At 34.1% G+C, this 25,044-nt stretch overlaps 1 protein-coding gene across 1 annotated transcript; it reads right to left on the bottom strand.

Moving 5' to 3' along the window:
• Positions 1-491: 491 nt before the first annotated feature.
• Positions 492-20,740, bottom strand: LOC142973364 (glutamine synthetase 2 cytoplasmic-like). The gene is made up of 9 exons (XM_076115018.1): positions 20,610-20,740; positions 20,136-20,182; positions 17,891-18,064; positions 15,843-16,004; positions 10,627-10,840; positions 10,355-10,427; positions 9,297-9,481; positions 7,592-7,731; positions 492-777 (listed from the first exon to the last, which is right to left on the bottom strand). Exons 2-9 carry the CDS (start codon positions 20,164-20,166, stop codon positions 629-631), a joined length of 1,128 nt encoding a protein of 375 aa, XP_075971133.1. The 5' UTR covers positions 20,167-20,182; positions 20,610-20,740; the 3' UTR covers positions 492-628.
• Between the last annotated feature and the right edge of the window lie 4,304 nt (positions 20,741-25,044).

Genomic DNA, 25,044 nt, shown 5'->3' with positions numbered 1-25,044 from the left:
AAAAAAGTCGGGCATACGAAATTGCGGCCCACGGATTACTTTTGGTAAGCTTCGCGCTAAATATTTAAAGAACAATGTTCTTTTTAAGGTCTTGCCCCATTTGGTCTGTTTTGCAAAAGTGATTAATCCGAACTATTTTACCAAATGAAACGTGTTTCAGGATATAATTGTAGATTAGATTATTATTCAAGCCTATGATTCAACTTTCGTTATTTTTACCGGAGCATTATTCATTCTGGAGGGAAAATGTTAAATAAGCATTTTACGGTGTTATTCACACCGCGTAATAAATACGCTTTGGTAAAACAATCAGTCACGGGTTGACGGTTGTTTGTCAATGTGTGGGATATTCAAATCATTTTACAAACAGACTCGTTTTCATATGAAATTCTTCCCAGAATTCTTACATGAAAAAGTAATAAACATTCCATTCGCTTTATGTAGCGGCAATAAACCCTGTGCTTATGTAAAAGTAAACAACCGAGTAGGTAAGGGGGTAAATTTAATTTTCATACAAATATAAAGTTCGGATACGGATTAACATCGATACATTCACGTACACATTTATGAAACACGCATACATTTTTCTTACTAAGATGAACAATCATTTAATACGAAACACGTGTCTTCACTCATCGAATATGCAAGTTCTGAGCATAATTGATATGATACGATATGGATCAGCGTTGGCGGCAGGACGGCGGTCCTCCAAATAACCTTTCTTGTCCTCTGAGACTTGTCGCGGTATCCGCACAGAACAGCTACGATTGGCCACACCTGTACACAAATGACTATTACATCAAACAGCTACTGACAATAAAATAGCAGAAAGAGAAATGACGTGACGTAGGTAACTAAATAAACTTTACAGCCGCCATAACGGCTCATAGTTCAACACTGTCCTCAAAACAAAGCTATTTTATTGGACTGAAACTTTTCCTAAGTCAATATTATTAAAGCAGAGACAAAAAAAATTGTTCTATATAATGCGACAATGTAACGTATAAAATTATTGCATATTGTAGAAGCCTCTCTAATACATAAAACATTATTTATTTGGTGGAACCCTTGTGTTCATGTGGGTGACGTAAGTCTTGTCGAGTAGAAGTAATAAGTACTCTCGGAGCTCGCTATTATCTTCGATCTTGTGTTCTCTAGCGTTTACTATCCTAATATAAGAAATAAAATAAACAATATGTTGCAATATGCGAATATTACTATGAGGAAAGCTGCAGCATCTGACAAATAAAAAGCTTATTTTCAAAATAACAAATCTTGGTAATGTTATAAGGTACTTTTTGTATGTAGGTACATTGTATACTGATATTGTAATATTCAGTGGAACTCGTTGGCTGTAGTCGACAATATTGAAAACAAACTGTTTTGCGGTCATTCAATTTCAATTCGAAATACAAGTATTATTTGCTGAAGTTCTACGACCTGCGCATTCAGGCTGCTATTTCTATTTCGACAACCTTATTTCCAGTACAGTTGAGTTGAAAGTAAATAGGTATTTTTTATTTCGAATATACCAAAGAAACACATGGATTTATCAGATTATTGTGGAGACATCTGATGACTTTGTATACAGGATAAGAATAAACCGAAAAACCAGGATAATTTTTAAAAAGAGCGAGATAATGACTATATTTCAGAAGGACTGGCCGTTGCTTTCGATATCATTAATAAGTGAACTGCCACGCAACAATTTCAAAACACTTAACTCACCTATTTTGAAGAAAGTGAAACGGTCATAATAATGATTGAATTTGATTGATTGAAGAAAAAATAATGATTATAGTTTGAGCTATAATAATAAATATGTCTATTTTATTTATTCTATTATAAATCACTTGCTTTAATACCCATCGTTGTATTGAGCTTAAGCAAACTGCCGTAAGCGTCGTACTAGTTCAATAATTGACGCGTGAAACCAACGAGACGCATTGGACAGCCGACAAGCTGATGTATTCATCATTGTGTCAAGTTTAATTATGTTCTAGCTCGGCACTAACTGACGGAATGAAGCTAATGATATATACATACATCATATATGTAATTAAAGCGTCCAAACTTTTAGTAAACATCGTTGAAATTCGTAAAGTTTGCCAAACGCACGCTATGCAGTTGGAACTATTTATTAATATAATTATATTTAACGTATCCTACTCCTATTTACAAACGTTATAAACGCGAAAGTTTGGATGTTTAGATATTTCATACTCAATCACGGCAAAAGTAATGAACGGGTTTTGATGAAACTTGTTAGGCTGATAGTTTATAGCGGGGTCTAACACAGAATACATTTCACCCCGGGAAATCTTTTTAAGCGGACGATGTCCGAGGGGAGGCTAGTAGGCTATAAGTAAGAAGACTGACGAGTAAGAAACCTAATGCTTTTATTAAGTAATTAGTAACATGAATCTTCAAGGACCCAAATAGAAAATATTTGCGCGTCTGTAAAAGTGATAGATCATGTTGACCACCAGCGCAAATAGTTTTAACTAATAATCGGAAACTTTAGAATTAAGAATTTTAACATAGTTTGCACGTTAAACATTATCAAATAATGAGATGAAAAGTAAAAAACCTTGTGGTTAATGGCCATCTAGTATCTAATACGAAGTAATATTAAAAACTTGTACATCTTGTATCGACGATACATTGAAATTGTAGTAAGACAGATAGCAAAAAGATAGACAATTCTATAAACTTGAAACTTAAAACCGGTAACAAAGGTGGCCAAAAAAGAAAGGATGAAGAATTCTTAAGGTAAAGTATTACAAGCGCAGTGCTCGAAGGCATAATCTCATAAATCGTAAGGTGGAAAGTGGGAACTGTATCCCGACTACATGATATACTTACTGAGAAGAGTATTCATCTCTTACGACACCTCCGGGAAATGACGAGGACGGTAATAATACATTATTTATTGGCCGTGAAGTCGTACACTGATTTACAGATGATTGGATCAGATTTCTGTGTCACGTGTATGTAAATTGACTCCGATATGGGCTGCTTTTTTGGAAAAAACTCTTAAATATTCATTTTTGGAAATAATTGACAACGGTACTTTTTAATTTAAGCATAGTCATGATTTAGTCATATTATCCGATTTGCAAGGATTTTCTGATAAAATGTTGACTATAGAAATACATTCTACTGAAACATGTATAATATTTATTTTGCTTAATTATTATGCTATTTATACATTAAATATTGTTTTATGTGGTGTGTTATTGCTCAACTTGTTCAATGCTTTACGTATTCAAATAATATACACAAAGCCGAAAAGCCGTTTTCAACTGAATTTGTAATGTATGTAGGAAGGTACTTTACTTATTTTACGTTTGTTTAAGTCGCTGGTGGAAGACCGAAAATATTGGAAATGTGCGAAGCATTTGCTTTTATTTTCAAACAAAAAAATAATAAGTTATGTTTTCATGGGTTCATCTACAGAAAATCGTTCAATGGACAATTTGTGTCTTAGAAATGTAAGCTAAAAATCATTTATTTGTCATAAACTAACAACAAAGCTGCATTATATTTACAAATTATAATAAGAAATCAATTCGTAGTGCGAATATTATGAACACATTTATGATACTCGTAAACACATTCTAAGTAGTAAAGTGATTTATACGAGCCAACGACGCGACAAACACACAAACCCGAGGCGAGAATGAGGTTTGCAAGAGTTATTACCAGTGTGACTCTCTATATACTACGTCTAGCACATAGTATCGTGATATTATAATATACAAATGGCATTACTACATGTGCAATGAATACGATACTTATCATGTTCTGTGTGCCGTTCATTTATTGGTGTTATGGAAATGGAAAAATTTACATTTGGGAAATGACGCAAAGTTATTAAGGTAAAACCAAATGTTACGTAAAGCAAAATAACTTCTGTAAGATTGGTAGGCACGAAACATTATGTAATGAACTTTATCCTTGACTTGGAACACAATCTCGTTCGCGTCACTATTATTTTTCCCCTTGTTTAATTACTTAATTTCGGCAACGTTGTCGACACAAAGGGTCGCTAAGATTACTTGTTTGCAAAATATAAATCAACTTTACGGAGATTTTCTGAGGCCGCTTAGATATCTTGCAATCAAACTTCTTGAACTTTAATATTGGGCGCGGAGCCAACTATTCAAATTCGTAAGATCCGATGTCTGAGCCGTATCTGTGACAGACAGTTGGTCCTATGTATATTGTGTAAGTTCAATAACATCAACAAAACAATATGTCGTATTTTATGTGAACCTAGCTTGTGAAGCTTAACTTTTATTTACTCAATATCGGGACCAAGCTTTCACGGCACTATTTAATGTTTGTCAACTACAGAAAGAGAAACGCATTACATGCTACGACTATTAAATCTCGTCCGAAGCAGTATTTTACCGTATAATGTGAGTTATATTTTTATTGTAGAACAGCATGTTAGGTTGAAATGCTGTTAGGTGAAACGAGCATGTTTTATATGGGATTTTCATTTTATCAGAGATACATACGATTTTTAAGCGATTACCACCCTCCGGGATAATCACCGCAGGCTATTTTGTTTGGGTAGATCGATGGGCGTCATAATGACAATAGGGGAGAGTTGTAGCAAATTATTTACGGACATTCTGAACAATGTAATATTTGCTCGTTGTTTCTGAAACGTTGATTTGGAATAACGGGTTTTTTTGAGCTTTCAATACTAACGCTATTTTTACCTTTGCTAAATCTGCATGTTACATAACATATTCCAAAACTACAAAATACTAATCGGATAAGAACCAAGATAAGAAACGGTTAGGTAGATTGATAACATTACTATAAAATAATATTTACCACTTCACAAAGAATGAGTCACACAAAACGCTACGTCACTTTCTGTGATTAAAGTAGTTCTACAGAGTACTTATAAAAAAACACCCAAGTATAAATCCTTTTAAGATTCGGTATAAAATGGGTTTTACTTCGTATAATTTTAGACTCCCGCTTTCGCAACTAATTATAAACACGAAACTCCAAACAGAAGTTTTAATCGCCGTGGATAGGTACACGTTTCATAGAGATTCTATTTATTGCATATTTTTAGGTATCATTACTGAGATACGATGCTTTTGAAAGAACGATCGTGACTGCCCCAGAACTAATATCACAGTTGAAAGATTCTGAATTTCAGCCACGTTCCAACTTATAAAATTGAACCGACTTATAGTTTCAATATAAAATTGAGTATGGTATATGGTTACTCTTTGTACGTACTCATGTTTGTGCCAACTTCTTTAATATAACTTTAATTAACTTTTAATTTACTATTGAGTATGTCATCACAACAACATTTAATTGTTTTCAATGCACAGAAAATGTAATCTAAATTGCTACCGTAACAAGGGTTTTCGACAACAGACAAGAAAAACAAAATACCGTAGAATAATTGTTTTGACACTTAAGAAATATTTCTCCATATTTTGGTGACTTTCAACTGAATAATTCTAAAAGCTATCGAGGCAGAGTAAAATAACATTGTACCAATCCTTTATTCGTGCAGTTACAATTTATATTTTACTTTTGTAAGCCTGTTATACCCAAATAAACTTTACAATCCTATGAATGGGATTGATAAAACAATATTAAGGCTTTTATCGGCTTATTTTATTCGTTATATATTCTCGGGACGAATATTAACTTCGAGATAAAGGTTTTCATAACAAACGAAAACATATGAAGGAGCGACGATGTTTATGTACAAAAATGAGTATAACTGTTATTCACTAACTAAATATTAAAGAATATTATTGTGCAAGTTTGTTTAGTATTTGGGAACCAAAAGGCGGAAATTCTACATATTTTTGTTCTCAATATTTTGAGGAAAGTTATTGGGAAATTGATTATCAGAAAATCGTGTTTCGCAGAAATCGTGTTACTAAGCCAGAGAAATACAGTTCACTAAGCGTGTGTTATCGCTCCATTGATAAATAGTCAATTACCACTGACCGACACGAAAGTAAACAAACAAACTATTTCGATTGAAATGTATGTACAGGAATGATAGAATGATAGAAGGTTAATTAAGAGCTATTACGCATGCAGAATATTTTACCGACAACGACTTTTCTTTAAACCGAACATACTAATATTATAAATGCGAAAGTTTGTGAGTATGTATGCATGTATGGATGTGTGTTACTCTTTCACGCAAATACTACTGAATCGATTAGAATGAAATTTGGTATGTAGGTAGCTGAAGACCTAGAATAACACACAGGCTACTTTTATCCCGGAGTTCCCGGGATCGGAATTTACACGGGAAGGGTTTCCACGCGGACGAAGTCAGTAACATATAAATTCCACGTACCAAGACCTAAGATTCTGTCGTAGTAAAAGATATGAATGTTTAGTTAATTATAATTTAATGTTGCTTTAAATTTACGAGAATAACGAAACTATGCTAGACTTATGTATCTATCCTACTCGTAATAGGATACTGAGTTCGACTGTAAATAGCTATAATTACGATGAAGCCGGTCGCTCAGGCGGCACACAATCTGTTTCAGTGGCCGAAAAACTGAATTTCCGAACGACTCGATAATGCGTAATGGCTCTAAACGTAGACCGGAAAATTAAAATGTTCAATTTAGGGACTGATGAGATCGGTTATTAAAGTATCTTTTGATCCCAAAGTATTATGTATTTGCCTAATGAAATTTTTGTGATTGTGCTGAAATATTAAAGCATAAAGTTTTAGCGACGTAATAAATTCATTCTATAAATAGAGAAAGACGTATGTGTCCCTGTAAACAACCAGCTCAACATTAAAATCGATCAACTCGAATGGAGAGCAGTCATAGGGGTCTGACGTCATTACTCATCCACTTTCACTAGCTCACACTGACTGTTCATTCTGAGAAACCCACAAACTCAAAGTTCATAAGTCCCAAGTGATCAGGCAGCTCAAAAACGGAATGCCTAAGTGGTTAACTTCAAATTTTCTTGTACATAAACATATCACTACGTCGTTATTTGCCGCAAGGGTCAAATTTAGAAGTGTCTTTCTTAGTGCCACTTTTAATACAGCTTTCGACGTAGTTTATGTATCTTTTCGTTTTTATGACACAAAAATAAGATAATTCCAAGTTAAGTTACAATAATAGGAATAGTAAGAAATAAAATTAAATGTTTTAAATATATCTTAATGACTATTAAATGATTAAATGGATGATCAAGCTTAATATACCAGTAATTAATCTAAGGCTCTGCTTGAAATTCAGCGAAAGAAAGTTGAAATAAAGCTCTTTTACTCATATTATCACGGCACAATAATTAATTGCAGTGTACTGTTAGTTCACTGTAAATAATGATGGTCCGTTTCATTCAATAAAAGTTTCGCACCAGTAGTAGAATTTCCGCACAAATAATAAACTTGATTTAATACAAGGCAGCAAGCCAGCTACTGGATTACTCAGAGCTATCATACGTGTAGTTCCGTAGCCATAATTACGTTGGTTGCGTTCAGAATTCCACTCAACATGCGTCGGTGTAAACGTGCGGTAAATGTAGGAATACGTAGGAAATAAAATGTTACCCGCTGTGAAATCTCTCGCGTGTGGCATTCCGTGTTTGCCGGTGAGCCGCCGCACGTTGTCGGCACCATTGTTAGCGTCGTACTCATTCATGTGAGCCCCGTGCCGCCGCGCCAATTTGTCTATGGCGCGCTCGATCACCCTGCCAAGAAAATTTACCTGCTCTACAATCATGCCTAATTATTTATATTATTACGTTTGTCCGCGAAGCTGTCTTCCAAATATAATTTGTCAAACAATTCCTACTTATGAGGAAATGTAGAGGCAAATCAAAATGTGTAAGGGCGCAATACTAAAAGAGTTAAATCGACAGTGGAGTAGGGTCATAAAGGCTTCCTGTCATACTGTCATTTGTTTTTTAACAAAATGCTAAACAGCCAAATTGTACCTCAGGCAACATCAAATAGAAAAATTCAATCGAAAAAGTAGTGGTATGTAAAGTAAATAGTGTATATAAAGTGATTGTATTCAGTATCAAGGTTACAGTAAAAGGATTTCCCGCTGCGATAAAAAGAAAACAAATAAAAAGTGAACGATTCACACGTGACACATTTTTACGGTCAAATTTTCCGAACGTTGGATATCGCAATAAATGCTTACGACTTTCGAGTAATTAAATGCATTTATTACTCTCACACAAGTATTGTAATCGATTCCAAAATACATGAGTACACATACATTGCAACAACAAAAAATATATGTATCAATATCGTGTAGTTATAGTCAAGATGTAAATTTGCATTACCAAAAGACATAGTAAATACCCCTGTAGTAGTAGGCTTACAGAAGAAATTAAAATTCCATCGCTAGCGACTCTATAAAAATAAAGAAGTTGGGCATCTTCAAAGAAAAATAAAAGAATTTCTTAAAAAATAAACAGACAAGGAATTTTTAAAGTACTTCGTGAAATAAAAGTAATAATTTGAGAAAAAAAGACGGTTTTGAGGTGATTTTCACTTTTTCCGAGGAAGTACATATCTGGTGTTATTGGCAGCTTTTTACTCCAGTCCCGGTCTCTCGTGAGCTCATGTTTTTCCTGTTAGAGTCGGTATCAAGAGCAAAAACGTGATAGATGCGGCTGTGAAACGGATATCAATTGGTTTGTATACGCATCTATCTATGGTGAATACATTTCAGTTGCGTATTCACATAGAATCAACAAAGACTTCACTGCGATTTTATTTCTGCAAAAATAGTGGCGCTATTGACATCCATTTTATTGACATATTCGAAACTATGTCAATAGACACTGCATGTAACCGAAAACACTTCAGAATCACATTGTATACAAATGTTAGAGAGAAGAGATATTTGGTAGATGAATGTTAAATTCAGACTCAAGTTCATTCTCTCATTGTAATCACCTTAACTAGTCTTGTTTAACTGGCTGGTAGTTAAGTCTGCAGTTAAGACGTTGTTTTGCATTATTGATTGTATTTACAAGTTTCTGTCAGGACTTATTCGTTTGTCAGCTTTGTTTATGTTTTAACTTAAAACGTCGTAATGTCGTTACTTCGGCTTCGAGTTCAACTTTTCTTCCTTTATTTTTAAACAATTTAATTCCTGGCACTTAGAATTAATTCTGTATTCCAGAAAACTGTTCACTTACGCAACGCGTAATTGTTAAACAAAAACAAGTAGATATGTAATAAAATAACGGTCGTGTTTATAAAGAATAAACTTATAGTTTCTTGAGTAAATACTTACAGTATTCCATCATCTTCTCTCATATCTTTGGAGGAGAAATAAACAAATGTTCCATTCCCTGGCCAATCAGGGACGGGTTGAGCTTCAAAGCTGGCTACAGTGCCATACTCCTCGGCGAGGCGCGCGAGTATGTATCTCGACATCCATAAATCATCTGCACCCTTGATGCCGGGGCTTGGCCCCACCTGAATACATCATGTTTTCATAAATATTCATATTCAAAGATAACGTTCTCTTACAAATCTTAGCATTATTGTAGCATATATAGTTCTTTTATTCTACATAATGTGTTCACACAACACAAGTTTCACGAATGTACGTGATAAAAATACAGAATAATTTGTCACCTGGTTCGATTGACGTTTTACTAATCTACGAATAATAAATTGGAGTAATAAGCGACAACCACTTACACTCTAATTAAGGCGGTTATAAAAATGTTCGCGGAACCGATCGATGGTACTATCGAAGGTCCATCCTTATTATCCCTTACGTGTGAACGCGATGTCAATTAACAACCATGCATAAGTAACACGACGTTGCCTTGACAGTTTTATCACATATGTACAATACAATACATTATGTACAAAGTTACAAGACCTCTCTAATATGCATGCGAACGTTTTGTTTTTTATTAACACTGTGTTACGGTAGCAGCAAACTGAACATAAACCTCAACGCACTTTCCTCATTGGTTTCTCAGGGACGCCCACACTATTGTTTCAGTTATATATCGCTTTGTTGTCTAGCGCATATTAAACTATAGGGACTACTTTATAACTCGACGCGAAAGCAATAGAACTACACAACGGGTGCATGGTATCGTTTCACGGCTGCAAATTTTGTCGTATTGTCAGTTTATCGTTCGTAAATTTTCATGTCTCTATATCTTCAAAATAACTACCAAAGAATCATGTCAACAAATAGAACAGTGTGAGCTATATACGTGGGTAAATTCGTTTTAATACCATTCACTTGTTTGTATATGATTTTTCTCAAAACTGTCCTTTCAGTTGATCCATTTCAATCAAGCAAATACACTTCTATGGGTACGATACCTGGAAATTCCACTGTGACGGCGTGGTCCCGGGATTTATACCATTCAGACGGATACCCGCATAAAGGCAGCACCTAAGGCAGTCATTTTTATATTTATTGGCTAGAAAAAATTTAATTTTCATACATCAACATTTTATATTACTTTGTATTTCGAAGTTTTCATCGGATATGGTCGTACAAAAGTCTACGTGAAAATATAAATACATTAAAAAAGAAAATAAGGTTTTTTGAATAAGTAGCTACATAACTATTAATAAAATTTTAAGTTTACCTGTAAAAAGCTTCCATAAGATCTCTAGCAATGATTTTGTTTGCTCCCGTCGCGCAGTAATACGGGCCAGGAGGAGCAGGGAACCCGCCAGGTGGCCAGCCAAGTGGGCGGCCGTCTGTTGTCGTTAGGAAGAACTCCTGATTGAAGCCAAACCACGGCTCCTCAACTTCGCCCTTTTCACACAATGCCACGCAAGCTTTGCGGAAATTCGTAGCTGTGCAAAAGTTTTTTTCTGTTTTACTTTGCTCTTTCGGGAATTGAATTTCCGTCGTGAAGAGACTCAATTTGATCCATGTTGTTTGTGTGAGGAATAATTGATGTTAAACATGTTATTGTCCCGTTCAAATATAAATTAACAACTGTTGTTAATCAGGATTGTTTGCACTACCTGTTAAAAATGTTTCTGATTCTGAATATTCTGATTATTTCTACCTTTACTACGTAAACCTTGTTTCCGACTGCCCTAAATGTAAAGTCAAAAGGATCATCATTTATAGCCGAATACAGATATAAAAACTTGTTACTAACGTATTTTTACTTATAATACTCGCTTTGATTATTTGTACGACATTTACCAGTGCGATCAATCAAATATAAAAATAGTAACGTCGGTTTGCTAAATCTACTCTGTAAAGATAAGTATCTAGGCTAGCAAAACCTTTGCTTTCCGAGAAAAATCTTCAAATTTCGGGCTACAACAAAGTTTTCTATTAGAAAAATCCTTATTACGCTTCGTTGACCGGACCGCTTTTCGAAACGTTTCTTAAAACCTTAGCGTATTTACTGGCTGTAAACTAAAAATGTTCAAAGGAAACACATTAATTCTATTAATATCATCGAGTCCTAAGCTATTTTCTATGAAATGGATACTACTAAGAACGTTTACTTAAGATCTAGAACAAGGCACTTAGCCTTTATCCCAATTTATATTGAAATACTATAACATAATTGATCAATGACTACATAAATATACATTGTATCAAAAATGTATAAGCCTGAAACATTTCAATTCAATCGGCAAACGATTGAATGTACGTAGAGGTACAAGAGGAAACCTTTTTACTGCCTGTGTAAAAGTTTATTTTATTTACCACTATTTTTTGACGGCCTTAGCGGTGATCTGGGAAGATTCCTGGCGAACGCAGTGTTAGAGTCGTTTTCTAGCCAGATATTTTTTGCACTAGCGTTCATGAATAGTAATAACCTTACGAATATCAAATCGGAATGGCGGATGTGGAGCACTTAAAGACATTATGTTGTCTCTGTTAAAGGTACCGTTATCATTGTCATTCAAAACCAACATTTTCATTTCGTTTTGGAATCGAACTTACCACCTCCCGACGCAGTGGTGGTCTACCATCTTCACCCCTGCGCTACGGTGTCATAGATGCCAAGGATTAAGTAGAAGAGTGAGATTGCCTTAAAAAATTTGTACTTAATTATGAAGTAAAGGAAATCGCACACTCATAAATCAGAATGGTGGACATTAATTGATGATCCAAGTGAAACATTACACTAGATAGGTGTTGCCCACACTGTTGGTATTTACATCCCTCGCCACACTTACAAAAATTACTATGGTTTGTTCATTGTTGTGACCACTTAGTACAACTACCTACGTTATTATTACGACAACATTTAGTTCATGAGTTTTCATTATTAATACCAATATTCGTTCAACAAAATATAATTTCCACTTATCTGCTACCAAACATAAATAATATATTATTATGTAAATATAATAAATATAAACATATGTAATAAAAAAATTAAACGATAAATCTTATCTTAGAATGGCAAAGCAATCACGATACAAAAAATCATTATCGTACCTGTATTATCTAGAGACCGGAAATTTTCATCGGTAAAAAAAATATTGAACTTCAACCTCAGTCAATGGAGTTTAACGAAATCCCTCAGTGACATTTTATAACTGTATAAATCGTTCGGTGCATCGGTTCAGCGCGCGGTCACGAACGGTGCGGAGAAATTTCTTTACCTCAGCTCTGATTCGATTTACTGAATGACGGAGTGCAAAATTTAATATCATATTAATTTTCCATCACGAAAGTTTTTAATATAACTTGACGAATAAGGCCTTGTGGTAAATCATTTTGTATTTTTCAAATTATATTCTTTATCTGCCTTTCAGTATTTCTTTTTTCAAGCTGTTGTAAGCTGTAGACAGTGCAGTGTAGATTGTCGAAGAATTTATTGGGAGCTTAAAGGCCGTATTTCATTACAGGTTACTTTTAAAATAGAATCAATATCACTTTTCTGAAGCTTGTCCTCTTAACATTAAGAAAAATGTACCTATATAATAACATAATAAAAACAATATCAGCTATTTTTAAAAAGAAAAATCACAATTCATTAGGCGGTGTCGTCCGTTGTCTCTGTTGAAATCATTACCAAGCATACCATTTCACGTTAGATTCCCAGAAGACTAATTTATTCGCTTGGCAATATTCCCTTGCCGCGCAGGTGTCTAAAATGCCTTTATAAAATACTGTTAAAACAGCTCCGAGCTCTTGTTTTAACACTGCTAACTAATATCTGTACACACTCGTTATACTAGACTTTACATTCGTACATACGTTTATGATTTCTATTTGCCAGCTTCGGAAACGTGGATACCCAAAATGGAACGTATTTTCGTGTGAATTCAGTGAGCGATAGCAAATCACGCGAATTACACCAATGGTAATTAGCACTCTACTTATTAAGTACTGCTAGATTAAAGAGACACTTAATACTCATAATATTTGATGAGCTCGCGGGAGAAGATTTATAGCAACAAAGAGACCGCTGATTAAATAATTACTTCAAGATTCCATATTCTTGTAATAAAATAATAAGATTCACTTGTCATTAACAAGTGTTTCCTGTAAGTTATTATTAAGCCCGTCTATCTACTTTGCATAGCATTGACTTATTATTTCTTAAAAAGTATCTGTAGATATCGAAAATGTATCAATTTTTACCAACCACGTGCTTTCTCGGAACTGTTAATAATGTTTTGATACCCAACAGGTACAATAGACAAGTCAATTAATTTACAAAAAATACCAAATTTCAGTGATACCAAAACCTTTACGCAAATTAATTTTGTATCTAACCCGTAGTAAAAGTTGACGTAGTTTGATGAAGTTATGATTACAAAGTCCATTACAGAATTCACGCAATGAAAAACAAAGGTGATTTATAAACTTTTCCGTTTCTTTATCGCTTTATATACGTCATTCAACATTTATAGCTTCTGTTAACGCACCTTTGATATAAACATTACTCAGAATACGATTAGCAATGTTTCCAATTTCATTTCCTTCTTGTGTTCTTCTCTTTCGTTGTGTTTTGTATAAACATTTTTTTATTCTGCCTACCTCATATCAAATAACAAACGCAATTTAATAGTTTCCATCATACGTTTCATTAAAAAGTTAAGATTCCAATTTCTGTTAAACGGACCACAAACTGACCCAAATGAACGGATTAAAAGGATCGCAACCGCAAATCTAAACCAGGTACAGGTTTGTGTTGTTGGAAACCATATTGATCAGCATAGAGTGAACACAACGTCGACTGTACTGCAATAGAGTTATGAAACAAGTAATTAAGTGGATTTCATGAGTTACTGCTGCGCTCTCGACTAGGGAGCCTTAGGTTACATACACGGGAGGTTGTGCAGAGGCTGCATATTAACGAACACAGCCTTCACCGAGCAATTGCGTAGGTGAAGCCAGAAATAAATGTTTAATGTACGGTTTCACTTACGGTAAAACGTTTCATGCAATGCCCAACAAAAAATAAACGAAAATTGCACTCGTGTTTCGTGATGTAAATGTAAAGTATTTTTTGTTTTGTCTCTCTGTGGGATTTTAGGCAAACATTTTTAGAATATCACAGTTAAAAATATTTTCAGATAGTTTTTTATTTTGTTGGTCGTACTAAAGCCCCCAGGTAATTTACTGCACTATAAAGACTTTGATGGTAAGGAATTACTATTCTAAATACTGTAAGAATAGTGGTTTCAAGAAAAGACACTTCTGTCTCTTGTTGTTGCTACGACTGGTAATATTTGATACTTTACTATAAAAATATTATTCACAACCGCAAAACAAAAAGTTCCTTTCCAAATAAATATGGTCGTGTTGTGTTCGCTCAGGTATTAAAGTGGCTCACAGTAAGAAAATGTATTTTTCCGGGTATAGATACTATTTGCACTTAATCCTATCTTTTCGAAGGTGTTTGCGCGAGATGATCGACATCCGTTGTTTTGGTATTTTTCCCTCTTATGTAACAAGTTTTATGAGATAACAAAAGCAAAAATATTAATGTTAATATTTCGACAATTTACAAACAATATCATAATCCTCAATCTTCTATCGACGACTTTGCATGACAGGAGATTACTGACCACAGGAAGGTACTTTAACATACTTAAGCGAAAAGGCCTCATTATCCCGGCAACGGCTCCCACAAACTTCCAAATGAGTATAGAATCAGGCAATGTACAGGCTATATAATTACAAACCCTTACTAGAATAATTATAAATACCGTGCTATATTTGTAATTAATTAACCAACATTGATCAACATGTTTACTTTTACAAAATAATTATTTATTTTCGCGTTAGCTAGGCTAAGTCATAACCAGATCTTTTCACTAGAAATGTGGAAGGGATTCTAAATTTACGTTGGTTTACAATAAATTAACCTTAGTACTTAATTTTAAAACTCGGTAGAATATTACCGATTAGGCGAACAGCGGGTATAATTTTACATGTGTTCGTCATTAAACCCATATAGTTAGTTAGTGGGATCCCTCACATAAACCAGTGCAACACATATTCATGACTACGAATATCGTAGCGTTGTCCTTCAGGATATTTCCATAATCTCTAGTTTGGCAGAGTATGCCGACTATAATTTATAATTAATTGGTTTTCATAATAAATATATGCCAAACGTTTGGTAATCCTTTATTGATATGTTTTTTTTATTACGAAATGTACATTGTACCACGATTATTAGAAGGACTTAACAACCTACACATTTCAATCTACGCTTGCCAACGGGACATAGGCACGTGATGTTGAAATTCGGTATTTCCACCTCCTCACCGAGATTTTGTGATATGAACTCGCAATTTACGACCCAACTCCGGCTTAGCGGACCCATGGCTAACCTTTTTATATTTACAAAAACTGGCTCACCTGTCGGTTGATAGCTGTAGGTGTATGTATCGCCCAACACGAGGATGTGGCTCCCGCGTCTGAACGGACAGTGGTATATCTCTTGTGGGAAAATAAACGTATCGGCATTGTCGTTAGACGCTTGGTTTGTGTTGTAACCATCAAAATACCAGATTGGCAGATCTGTAACGCACAAGACAATAAAACAGTCTAATTAACAAGATTTAAACGTTTCAAGACTTTGAACACTATGTTACGGTCGGTACTCTAAATAGATTAAAGGCGATTGAAAGGATTGGTCATCGTACTGCACGTTTGGCACAGTGGTTAGAGTGGTCACCTCGCCTCAATAACCGTAAAGCCGCGTGTGATGGGTTCGAATCCCACCCGGGACAAATATTTGTGTGATGAGCACGAGCATCTGTTCTAAGCCTGGTTGTTTTTATCTATATTAGTATGTATTTTGAAGTATATAAGTATGTTTATCAGTCATTTGATTACTATAGCTCAAGCTCTGCTTAGTTTGGAATCTATTAACCGAGTGTGAGTTGTCCAATGATATTTATTTATTATTTTTTTAATCTTGGAGTGTAATTCAAGCCAAAATATAATCTTTTTGAGAAGGTAATATCTCCATACCGTTTACTTGAACACTGAAATAAACTAAACAATAATAAGCCATTCACCAGTCACTTCACTCCAATGTTTATAATAAGTAATTTTGTTGGTATTACGCGGTGAAAGGTGTCAGGGCTTTCAGTAACAAACTTCTATATTTGTAGAATAATTCATTTGTCATGTTGCTACGGATCTACCTCTCTATTTTCATGCCTGAACATTCCCATAGCAAAAAAAAACAAGGCACGTAGCAGACGTAATTTCTCTTCACATCCTGCCTATATCACTAATTTCGCGTTCCCACAACGCTTTTCATGTTACATCCGAAATGTTCATTGGGGTGTTTCCGGCTTCATTCAATTTCCTTTACATTATAACGGCAGTTTTTGAGAAATAATTTGAATAAAAACCAAATTAGAACTGCGAGAGATACAGAACGTGTAAATTTATCATCATATCTTTGAAAACATCATAAATATTGGTATAATATAATGAAACCATGCGCCACTCGGATTTTTTACTTTTTTATTCCTTGACGAAGAACATTTTTATAACATACGTCGGTAAGTTGTATCCTTGTATATAACTATGGCGCTCCCTAAAGACTAGTTTAGACACTATTTCTCTCTGATAATATTGACGCCATACTCGTACCTCACAGCATTGCCGACTGGTGCGAGCAAGCAGTAGAAGTTGTACATCATATGCCTGCTACTTACTTCATAGCTGCCATCAATCTATCGTATTTTACGACAGCAGATTTTACGAAGACTCATAATATCCATAAAGTGAGGCAGGTGTAAAGAACACCTTGAGTAACAAAGAATTCGGGAAAATAACAAGTCTGAAACTAGTGTCGCCTAAATCAGCGAATTGCTATAATATGGTCTCAATAAATCTCAGTGTAAAATAAGACCAACTATTTTAATTATATAAAAATCGACCTGACACACAGAATCAATTCCGCTATCGTGTCAATTATCTAGCACCCCGTTCTGTAACGAACTTCCAAAGAAACTTGTTGTGAAGGGGCAATTTTGACCAAATCCAATTAACATGGTAATACTGTCACAGAGAGCCTGTTCAAATAGCCTGGTCTGCCTGTCCTTACTGAGGAAATATCTACTACATAGATATGAGCTAAATATGGAGTGATTCTACGAAACATTCATAAAAATACGTGTCAAGTTTTTTTTTTAAAGACAGCTCCCGGAATAAGAATTTCTCTTGTGTCGCGGGAATTATTACAAACATACAAACAACGAACGGAAAGCACAACCATACCCGAAACAATTATTTGTAGACCGCACAAATAATAGTTCTGTGTGGGAATGGAGCCCACGACCTCTCGACGCAACGGTAGCGGCGGGATACTTTAAGCGCTAAGGAGGCAGATATAAAGAAGTCAATTCATAAGATGACTGCAAATCAATAATTATAAAATTACATACCTTTATGTGTTTTGGGGACGAAATCAAAAGTTCTATCCTTGGAGCGCAGGTTGATGCTAGTGCCGTCGATCCACACGTAGCTGGCGAGGATGGCGTTGCACGGGACCTCCAGGTCCTCGTACTTGCGCATCGCCGCCTTGTTCAAGGCAAGTGGTACAGAATTCATGGTTATACCTGAATATATAAGTTCTAAATGAGAATTCGGTCAGTATCAGGAACATTATGCGTTAGAAATTTAGTTTCCAATTAATTTGCTTAAATTCCGCTTTCAATAAATTACTAGACTACAAATACCATCCGAAGTAAAAGTCTGTTCCAGTTTTGTCAAAAAAAAATAGGATTCTTAAGAATATGGCATTAATACTGATTTCATCCCTTGAAGAAATTTGTCGATGAAAACAGGACTTTACCCCACATTCAAATTTATCAGTAGCCTTAGAATATTGTGTTTCTAGTGTGATCCGTTGAAGAAAACGTTAAAGTATTCCTCGGAACATAATTAAATAACTTCCTAAAGGCATATTTCAAGTCCATTCGGAGCAGGAAGACTTTGTTGTCACATTCATGCAATGTTTGTTGGGAGTCAGTTTGACAGTTCAACAACAATTTTACAGATACGCACGGGATGTCTTTGCGTTTCCTGAGGCGTATTTATCGTACTGTTGTTTATTTATTATCTTTGGAGCGGAATTTAATTATTAAAATTCCGTTTGAATCAAATGTATGAAGAAATAGTCATCATTAATTCTTTTCTTTCTTTTTTATGAATGTAAACACTATAAAAAATAATAATAATTTAATTTTTAATTTAATTGTACACTGTTTGTACACTGGTTGCCCTAAGTTCTTTTCAAACTAACCAAATCAGGAGTCTTTTTTGTATATCCTAAATCATGTTCTTATTCGTAAATCAAATTCAAATTTTTTCATTAATTCGTTCGGATTTTAGATATAAAACTTTGTAAGATAGAGCAGAAACTATAGTTGACTTTCAACATAATGTGAAAAATATAATACAAAGTCCAATAACATCCAAAAAGCATCCAGAAAGCATCCAGGTACACGGATTTAATTTCAGTAAATTCAATCTGATATACTCGCACGTATTCGAAATAAACAGCTCCGCGCGGTGTGGAGTTAAACAGTTTTATTATTTATTTACACATACCTGACTCGTATGTAAACTACTGTATTTATAGAAATAAAAATTAAACGAGAGATATTCACGCCATTTCACAATCTTACCGATCATCGATTTTAATAATAATTTATTCTTTTCGAGTTTTACTTCATCAAGCTCAAAATGTGAATTATTTTTCTTATCACGCCAGGGACACTTAGGTAATACAGAACGGGTATACGTGTAGGCATCAACACGTACAGTAATAAACGAAGCTCAAGCCACGACGAGGACTACATTCTACTTAACAAGATTTTTATGCTTCGAAAGGGAATGAAGATTAACTACATATATTTTCCAAATTAATCTATACATCTGGTTTTTGCATAGGCGTAAACACCATTGGTATAGAATAAAAATAAAACATCATATTTTATGGAGCCTTTGATTATTTAACTATATAAAATTCACTAATATCCTCCATCACGAAGAAAACGCAAGAACAATTATATTCAAAACCGTTTAAAATCGAATTGCGATAAAGCTCGTAAAAAATTGGTTCCCCAATAATAAATTAATCCGAGGTGTTTCAACGTACGGATTGTTAATTACGTATAAGTAAACAGCATATTTTGTATTTTGCTGGCTTGCAAGTTGCCGTAAATTATATTTCGATAAAAGAACCAAATACATTTCTCTGTATTTTGTAAAATTTTAATTGGAGCCAATTATGTTTACGACTTCAAACAAATATATCTCCGAGTTGTTGTTTAATAACAGCTCGTTAGTTTTGTTCATAGCAGGTCGTGAGAATGAATTATTTTCACATTTGTAGTTATGTTGGCAAATCATTTGAAGACAGTTTGAGTAGAATTCAATGTTTACTTGAAACAAGACATCTGCGCATAAGTATTTGGATTATTTAGAAAATAATGATAAAGTCATTAGGTATAAAGATGCTTAAGAATGCAATTTGGAACGGATATTTATATACTTGTATAACAAATCTTACAAAGTATAAAATTAGATATATGTACTACTTCTACATAGAAGAACCTACTTTATTCATCATAAAAACGAAAGGTTATATTAAAAATACTTATTAAAATAATGTTTATAAATTACCTTCGGGCTTGTACAATGGCAGTTCACTCATAATTTATTAATACAATCTGAAAAAGATTTAATATTGATCAACATAAATAAAACATTGTATTTGATGACAATGAAATGTTTCTTATGTTAGTTTAATAAATCTTACTTAATCTTCAAATAAGATACACTTTAATTTAAAATCTACTTCGAGTTCGTCTAGACTGCACAATTGATATTTCAGGAGACTGCGCGCTTATTTCGCATTTAAAAATAAGTGAAAGAGAAAATAAATTCAATTAGCTTTTCTGAAACGAACATCGAAATAAGTCTAGTTACTACCTATTCTTCTATTATTATACTCTTAGTTATTTTCCAAAATAGGCGAAAAGGTAATAGAGTTTTCTGCTCAGTTATTCAATTTGTCAAAAATGTAGCTACACTGTAAATTAATAGTTTTTAGAAGACAGTCGCCTCTAGATGTAATGAAACATTGAGTCCACTTACCATATGCTATATTTATTTAATTGTTTCACATTAGAATTTAAAATTTAATTACGCGATGAAAAAATATAATGTTTATTCACAAAGACATTTCTTGAAATGCCCCGTGCAGGTTATAAGTTCCATGTTTAAAATATGAATCTGTTTATTTTTAATTCAAAGAGTATGTAGCAAAACCTTATTATTAAATAATAGCTCAACCAAAGATGTTATTTAGAAAAGGTCGAATATAACATAAGATGATTAGTTTCTACTTATCGCTAAGAATATTTTAAAGTATACTCTGTGGCTTCAGCGTAAGAAACAGTCATTCATAACAAAAATATTTGACTTCTTTTGAAGAAAATATTATTTTAGAAAATTTTGCAGTGTCTTAATTTAAATCATGTCACATCTCTTACATAAACTAAATCACGAAATACTATTTCTATTAATAAGTGTAATATTACAAGTAATCATTTTTATTGAAGCTCTGCCATATGAAAATGAAGATACTTACAAAATAAAACTGGATCCAACTCATTTTCAATTCTCAGCTTCTTTTGGACATAAAATCAATTCGCGTTTGGTGACAGTACCTTATTTAAAAGACCATGGTGTTCTTAATAAATCCGTTACTAAACCAGCTCATAAAAAATGGCAAGTTGGAAGAGTAAGTCGAAAGCAATATGAAATCATCAACATGCTGTGGAGGAAAACAAAGGAATTTATTGATATAGATGCAGAGCAGACGAGCACAGCTAATTACTACGCCAGTCACTCCTTACATAAATTGTCGGCTCGTTCGAATCCTGCGTTTATTTCTTCAACACCAAGTTTCATCGAGTTTTACTACTTAGATGAGAATGAAGAAAACATTAAAAGCACAAGTCTTAAACATCAGCTTGTAAAAGAAGGGTCCGGTCAGCAGTTTAAAAATAGGAATCTCGATAACTTGAGACGAGGTGTAGCCGACTATCCTATTTTTGCTTTTCATATCAATGATCCGAATTATTTTCGGCTAGACTTACCCACTAAAAATGTCAATCCAAACGATAATATAATACATAAAAATGCTCCCACAACAGGTTTACCATTACCTATACCATTTTGGTCGGTGACATTGCAAAAAATTGGTAATAAATTCTACTATGATAATACAATGTTAAACAAAATTGCAAGTTCAGTATCGAATCATTATGGAGGTCTGATGACTAAGAGAAATGTTGATGATGAGACATGTCCTCTCACAACAGACACTATATCGAATAATGAGTCAGCGAATGAACATTTTGAGCCAAATCCTAATGATAAATACAACGATAAACTTACAACAGCGTATGACAAAATCAAGTTTTTTGAGCTATATGATAAAAATACCCCCTTACCTTTTTATGAAGGAGGTGAAAAGTTAATTGATTTAAAAAATGTTGAAAAAGTTGTAAATGGGAATATACTTAATAATGTCCAGAAAAATGTATTAGAACAAGTAGACCAAAGTTTCACAACTCAGTACGATAAAATTTACAAATCAAAACATGCAAAGAAACACATTATTGAAAATAATAAAAATGAGATAAGCAAGCACTTGAGTGTTAAAAAGGAAATATTAAGACCTGTTGACACTTTTAATAGTACAAGTCCAAAAATAAGTAACAAAATCAATGGGTTCGTTATTAAACCAAATGTGACGGGTAATCTTTCTTCTGGGAAACAAAAGAATATGACCAAATTATATCCTACATTTGCATTGAACGGATCGTTATCTCATCTGAATGGAATAACCAAAGATGCAAAGTGGTCTGACTACTCTTTCATGGCTGTTTATGTCTACGAGCCAACTCAGGTAAGATTTGTTGTGTAGGCAATAACATAAATTAAAAGGCACCGTTATTGAAAAAAATCGGTTTATATTAACTTTTTCTGTTCGCCAATATTTTAGAGGACATCTTGCAACGCATTTTTCGACTGTTAAAAAGTATGAAGGATTTTTTTATTGCCCATTTGTTGTACACTCGTTTTCATTCAGGTACATTGTGATGCGGCTGGAATTAGTTCTCACTGGCTTATTACGTCAGGATCATGTTTGTCAAGACATCACAAGAATCCCGGTGAGGGCGGTCGCTCGGCTTTTGTTGCGTATTGTGCCAGTGCCTGGTGGCAGGCGGAACGAGTCGCTTATGTCAAGTACAGCGTGGTACATCCCCGCTACAATCAAATGGATGCAGCTCGAAGAAATATGTATAATATTGGTAAACAAATGAAGAAATATTTATTTATTTTGAAAAAAAAGTACAAATTTTATGCTCCATCTGATTGAGGACATCTAAATTACTCCAATGCTTAAATGTCAAAAAGTGACCTTACAGTGTTGAACTTTCCGGAGGGAGGAAATTGGCAATCATTTTGTCAATAGGACTACGTATCTTCTCGTAAATGACTTAGACTTTTTTTATAAAGAATATTAGACACTGTTTAAATTTGGATTTCTTTCTTATGTTAGGCGAAAGGAAGTTCTCTCCTTAGTCTAATAGCACTTAAGGCTATTTTTAAGTAGATTTAGATAAATTTGCACCTGTTTTGTTCGTGATCAGGGAGAAACACTAACCAATTATGGACAAATATATAGGGCTTATCAGAATAACAAAAAATTGTTTAGATTCTAATTAATTGGGTTTAAGTTATCTCCTACTATTACCTGTCTAGTGCAGTTTTGTGCTCATTAATATGCTACTTTGGTAGGAATCACCTTTTGGTTGAAACATAACGCTTAATAGACATTTTTATTCTACAGGCCTAATTCAAGTGGTGACCTCAATGTCTACCTGTCCTAGTTGGAACCCACTTACTTTGATGTCTCACCATTTCGCTGCTGATCCCACGGGATCCATTGCTCAAGCTATTGGATGGGGCCTTGATAGGTTATATTTCACTTTTCCGCTTTTCTTTTGTTGATTTTATTGTACACAATTTAGTTACTCCCACACTCAAAACTTAAGAATATCTCTCAATTAGCACAACATTAAAACCATTCATAAATATATCATTGGACAACTTACACACGGTCATATGATTCCAAACTAAGCAATGCTTGTACTATGGTAACCAAATAACTGATAAACATACTTATATACTTCTAAATACATACTTATATAGATAATTCACAACCATAAGTTACGAAACCGAAGTAAAACTACCAATTTTTTGTTAATCATCATGTTTTTACAGATACGACACACAATATTCATCGGCTCGTGTACCGAAATACTCATTGAAGGTGTATGAAAGTAAAGTATTTTCCAATTCTTGCCCAGGACATAATGCCTACAAGTAACTACAAAATTGTTTTTATTTCTTACTACTTATTAGCATAAATAAAACCACGCTTTTTCCCGATGGGGGTAGGCAGAGATCAAAGGTTAGCTACGATTCCTGCACCCTTCCCTTGCGTCATTAATATCCAAAAGAAGTATGTCATATTTGACCTTGGCATACTTATTTATTACATATTATATTAATAGCATAGGCCTAATAAAGTACTAAAAAAAAGTAATGTGACTATTTACGTTTACAGTCAAGCAAAGCGTCTTGGAGAGAAAGGCAGCTTGAAGAATTTGTACTGTTTGTCGTTGCCGCCATACTCGGGTGAAGAAACAGACCAGATACACGGCAGCATGCTGCTGGTCGAAGGGAAATTGTGCGCAATATACTTACAGGTCAGTTTGTCGCTTCGGTTCATTCATCCACGCAATGAAATGCACGTAGAAAATACATATTTTTACTTTTTCATTTAACACTTGCATACAGTGAAAATGTACGTAGAATGCTTTTCAAAGAGCAGCATAATTATTTTTGTGGGGCTACAAAAGTAACTGCAGAAAAATATTGTGGAAGTTAGTATTTGTCAATGCATGCAAGTACCCGTTTCTATTTGTTTAATACAGTACCTCGATTCTCTACTATAGTCGATAGTAATAGAGAATCGAGCTACTGTTCATCGCATCCTGAAGTATAATGGTACAGCCAGGCATTACAAATGACGATACACATGACAAAAAGTAGGATAAAATATATTTTTTGATGTCGAATGTTGCCAATCACGTGAAAATGTTGTTCCAGAAAAATATCTGATAATGTTAAATAATTTTATTTTCTAAAAGTTTTTTATATAAGACAAGTAACATTTATTTTCCTATTTAATTGACGATTCAACCTTCCTTAAAATACAAATATGTTATTATTTTTTAGAGAACAAGTAAATTAAACCTAAGACAGTTATAGAATGTCCAAAGATTCGGGTGGAATGACGCCGTCTGCGTATTATGACCACCAGATAGTTCGGGCTCGGTTTAATAAAGCGCGGCCGTTCCCGAAGTACGGGAAGTGTGATTAGCTTTTTTGTTAGAAACACTTCGCTAGGCTATCACGTAATTTAAATATCAAAGACTTTTAAAACACC

This window comes from Anticarsia gemmatalis, chromosome 5 (assembly GCF_050436995.1).
Source record: "Anticarsia gemmatalis isolate Benzon Research Colony breed Stoneville strain chromosome 5, ilAntGemm2 primary, whole genome shotgun sequence".
NCBI classification, from domain to species: Eukaryota; Metazoa; Arthropoda; class Insecta; order Lepidoptera; family Erebidae; genus Anticarsia; species Anticarsia gemmatalis.
The sequence above is the reverse complement of the archived record's forward strand: the minus strand, read 5'-3'. Positions and strand labels throughout refer to the sequence as shown.

Excerpts from the sequence above, each read along its gene's own strand:
- LOC142973364 (XM_076115018.1), bottom strand. The coding sequence starts at position 20,166 with ATGAGTGAACTGCCATTGTACAAGCCCGAAG. Across the intron at positions 9,482-10,354 it reads CGTCACAGTGGAATTTCCAG|GTGGGGCCAAGCCCCGGCAT; the intron begins GTATCGTACCCA and ends TGATGTATTCAG. Across the intron at positions 778-7,591 it reads CGCGAGAGATTTCACAGCGG|GTGTGGCCAATCGTAGCTGT; the intron begins GTAACATTTTAT and ends ATTTGTGTACAG.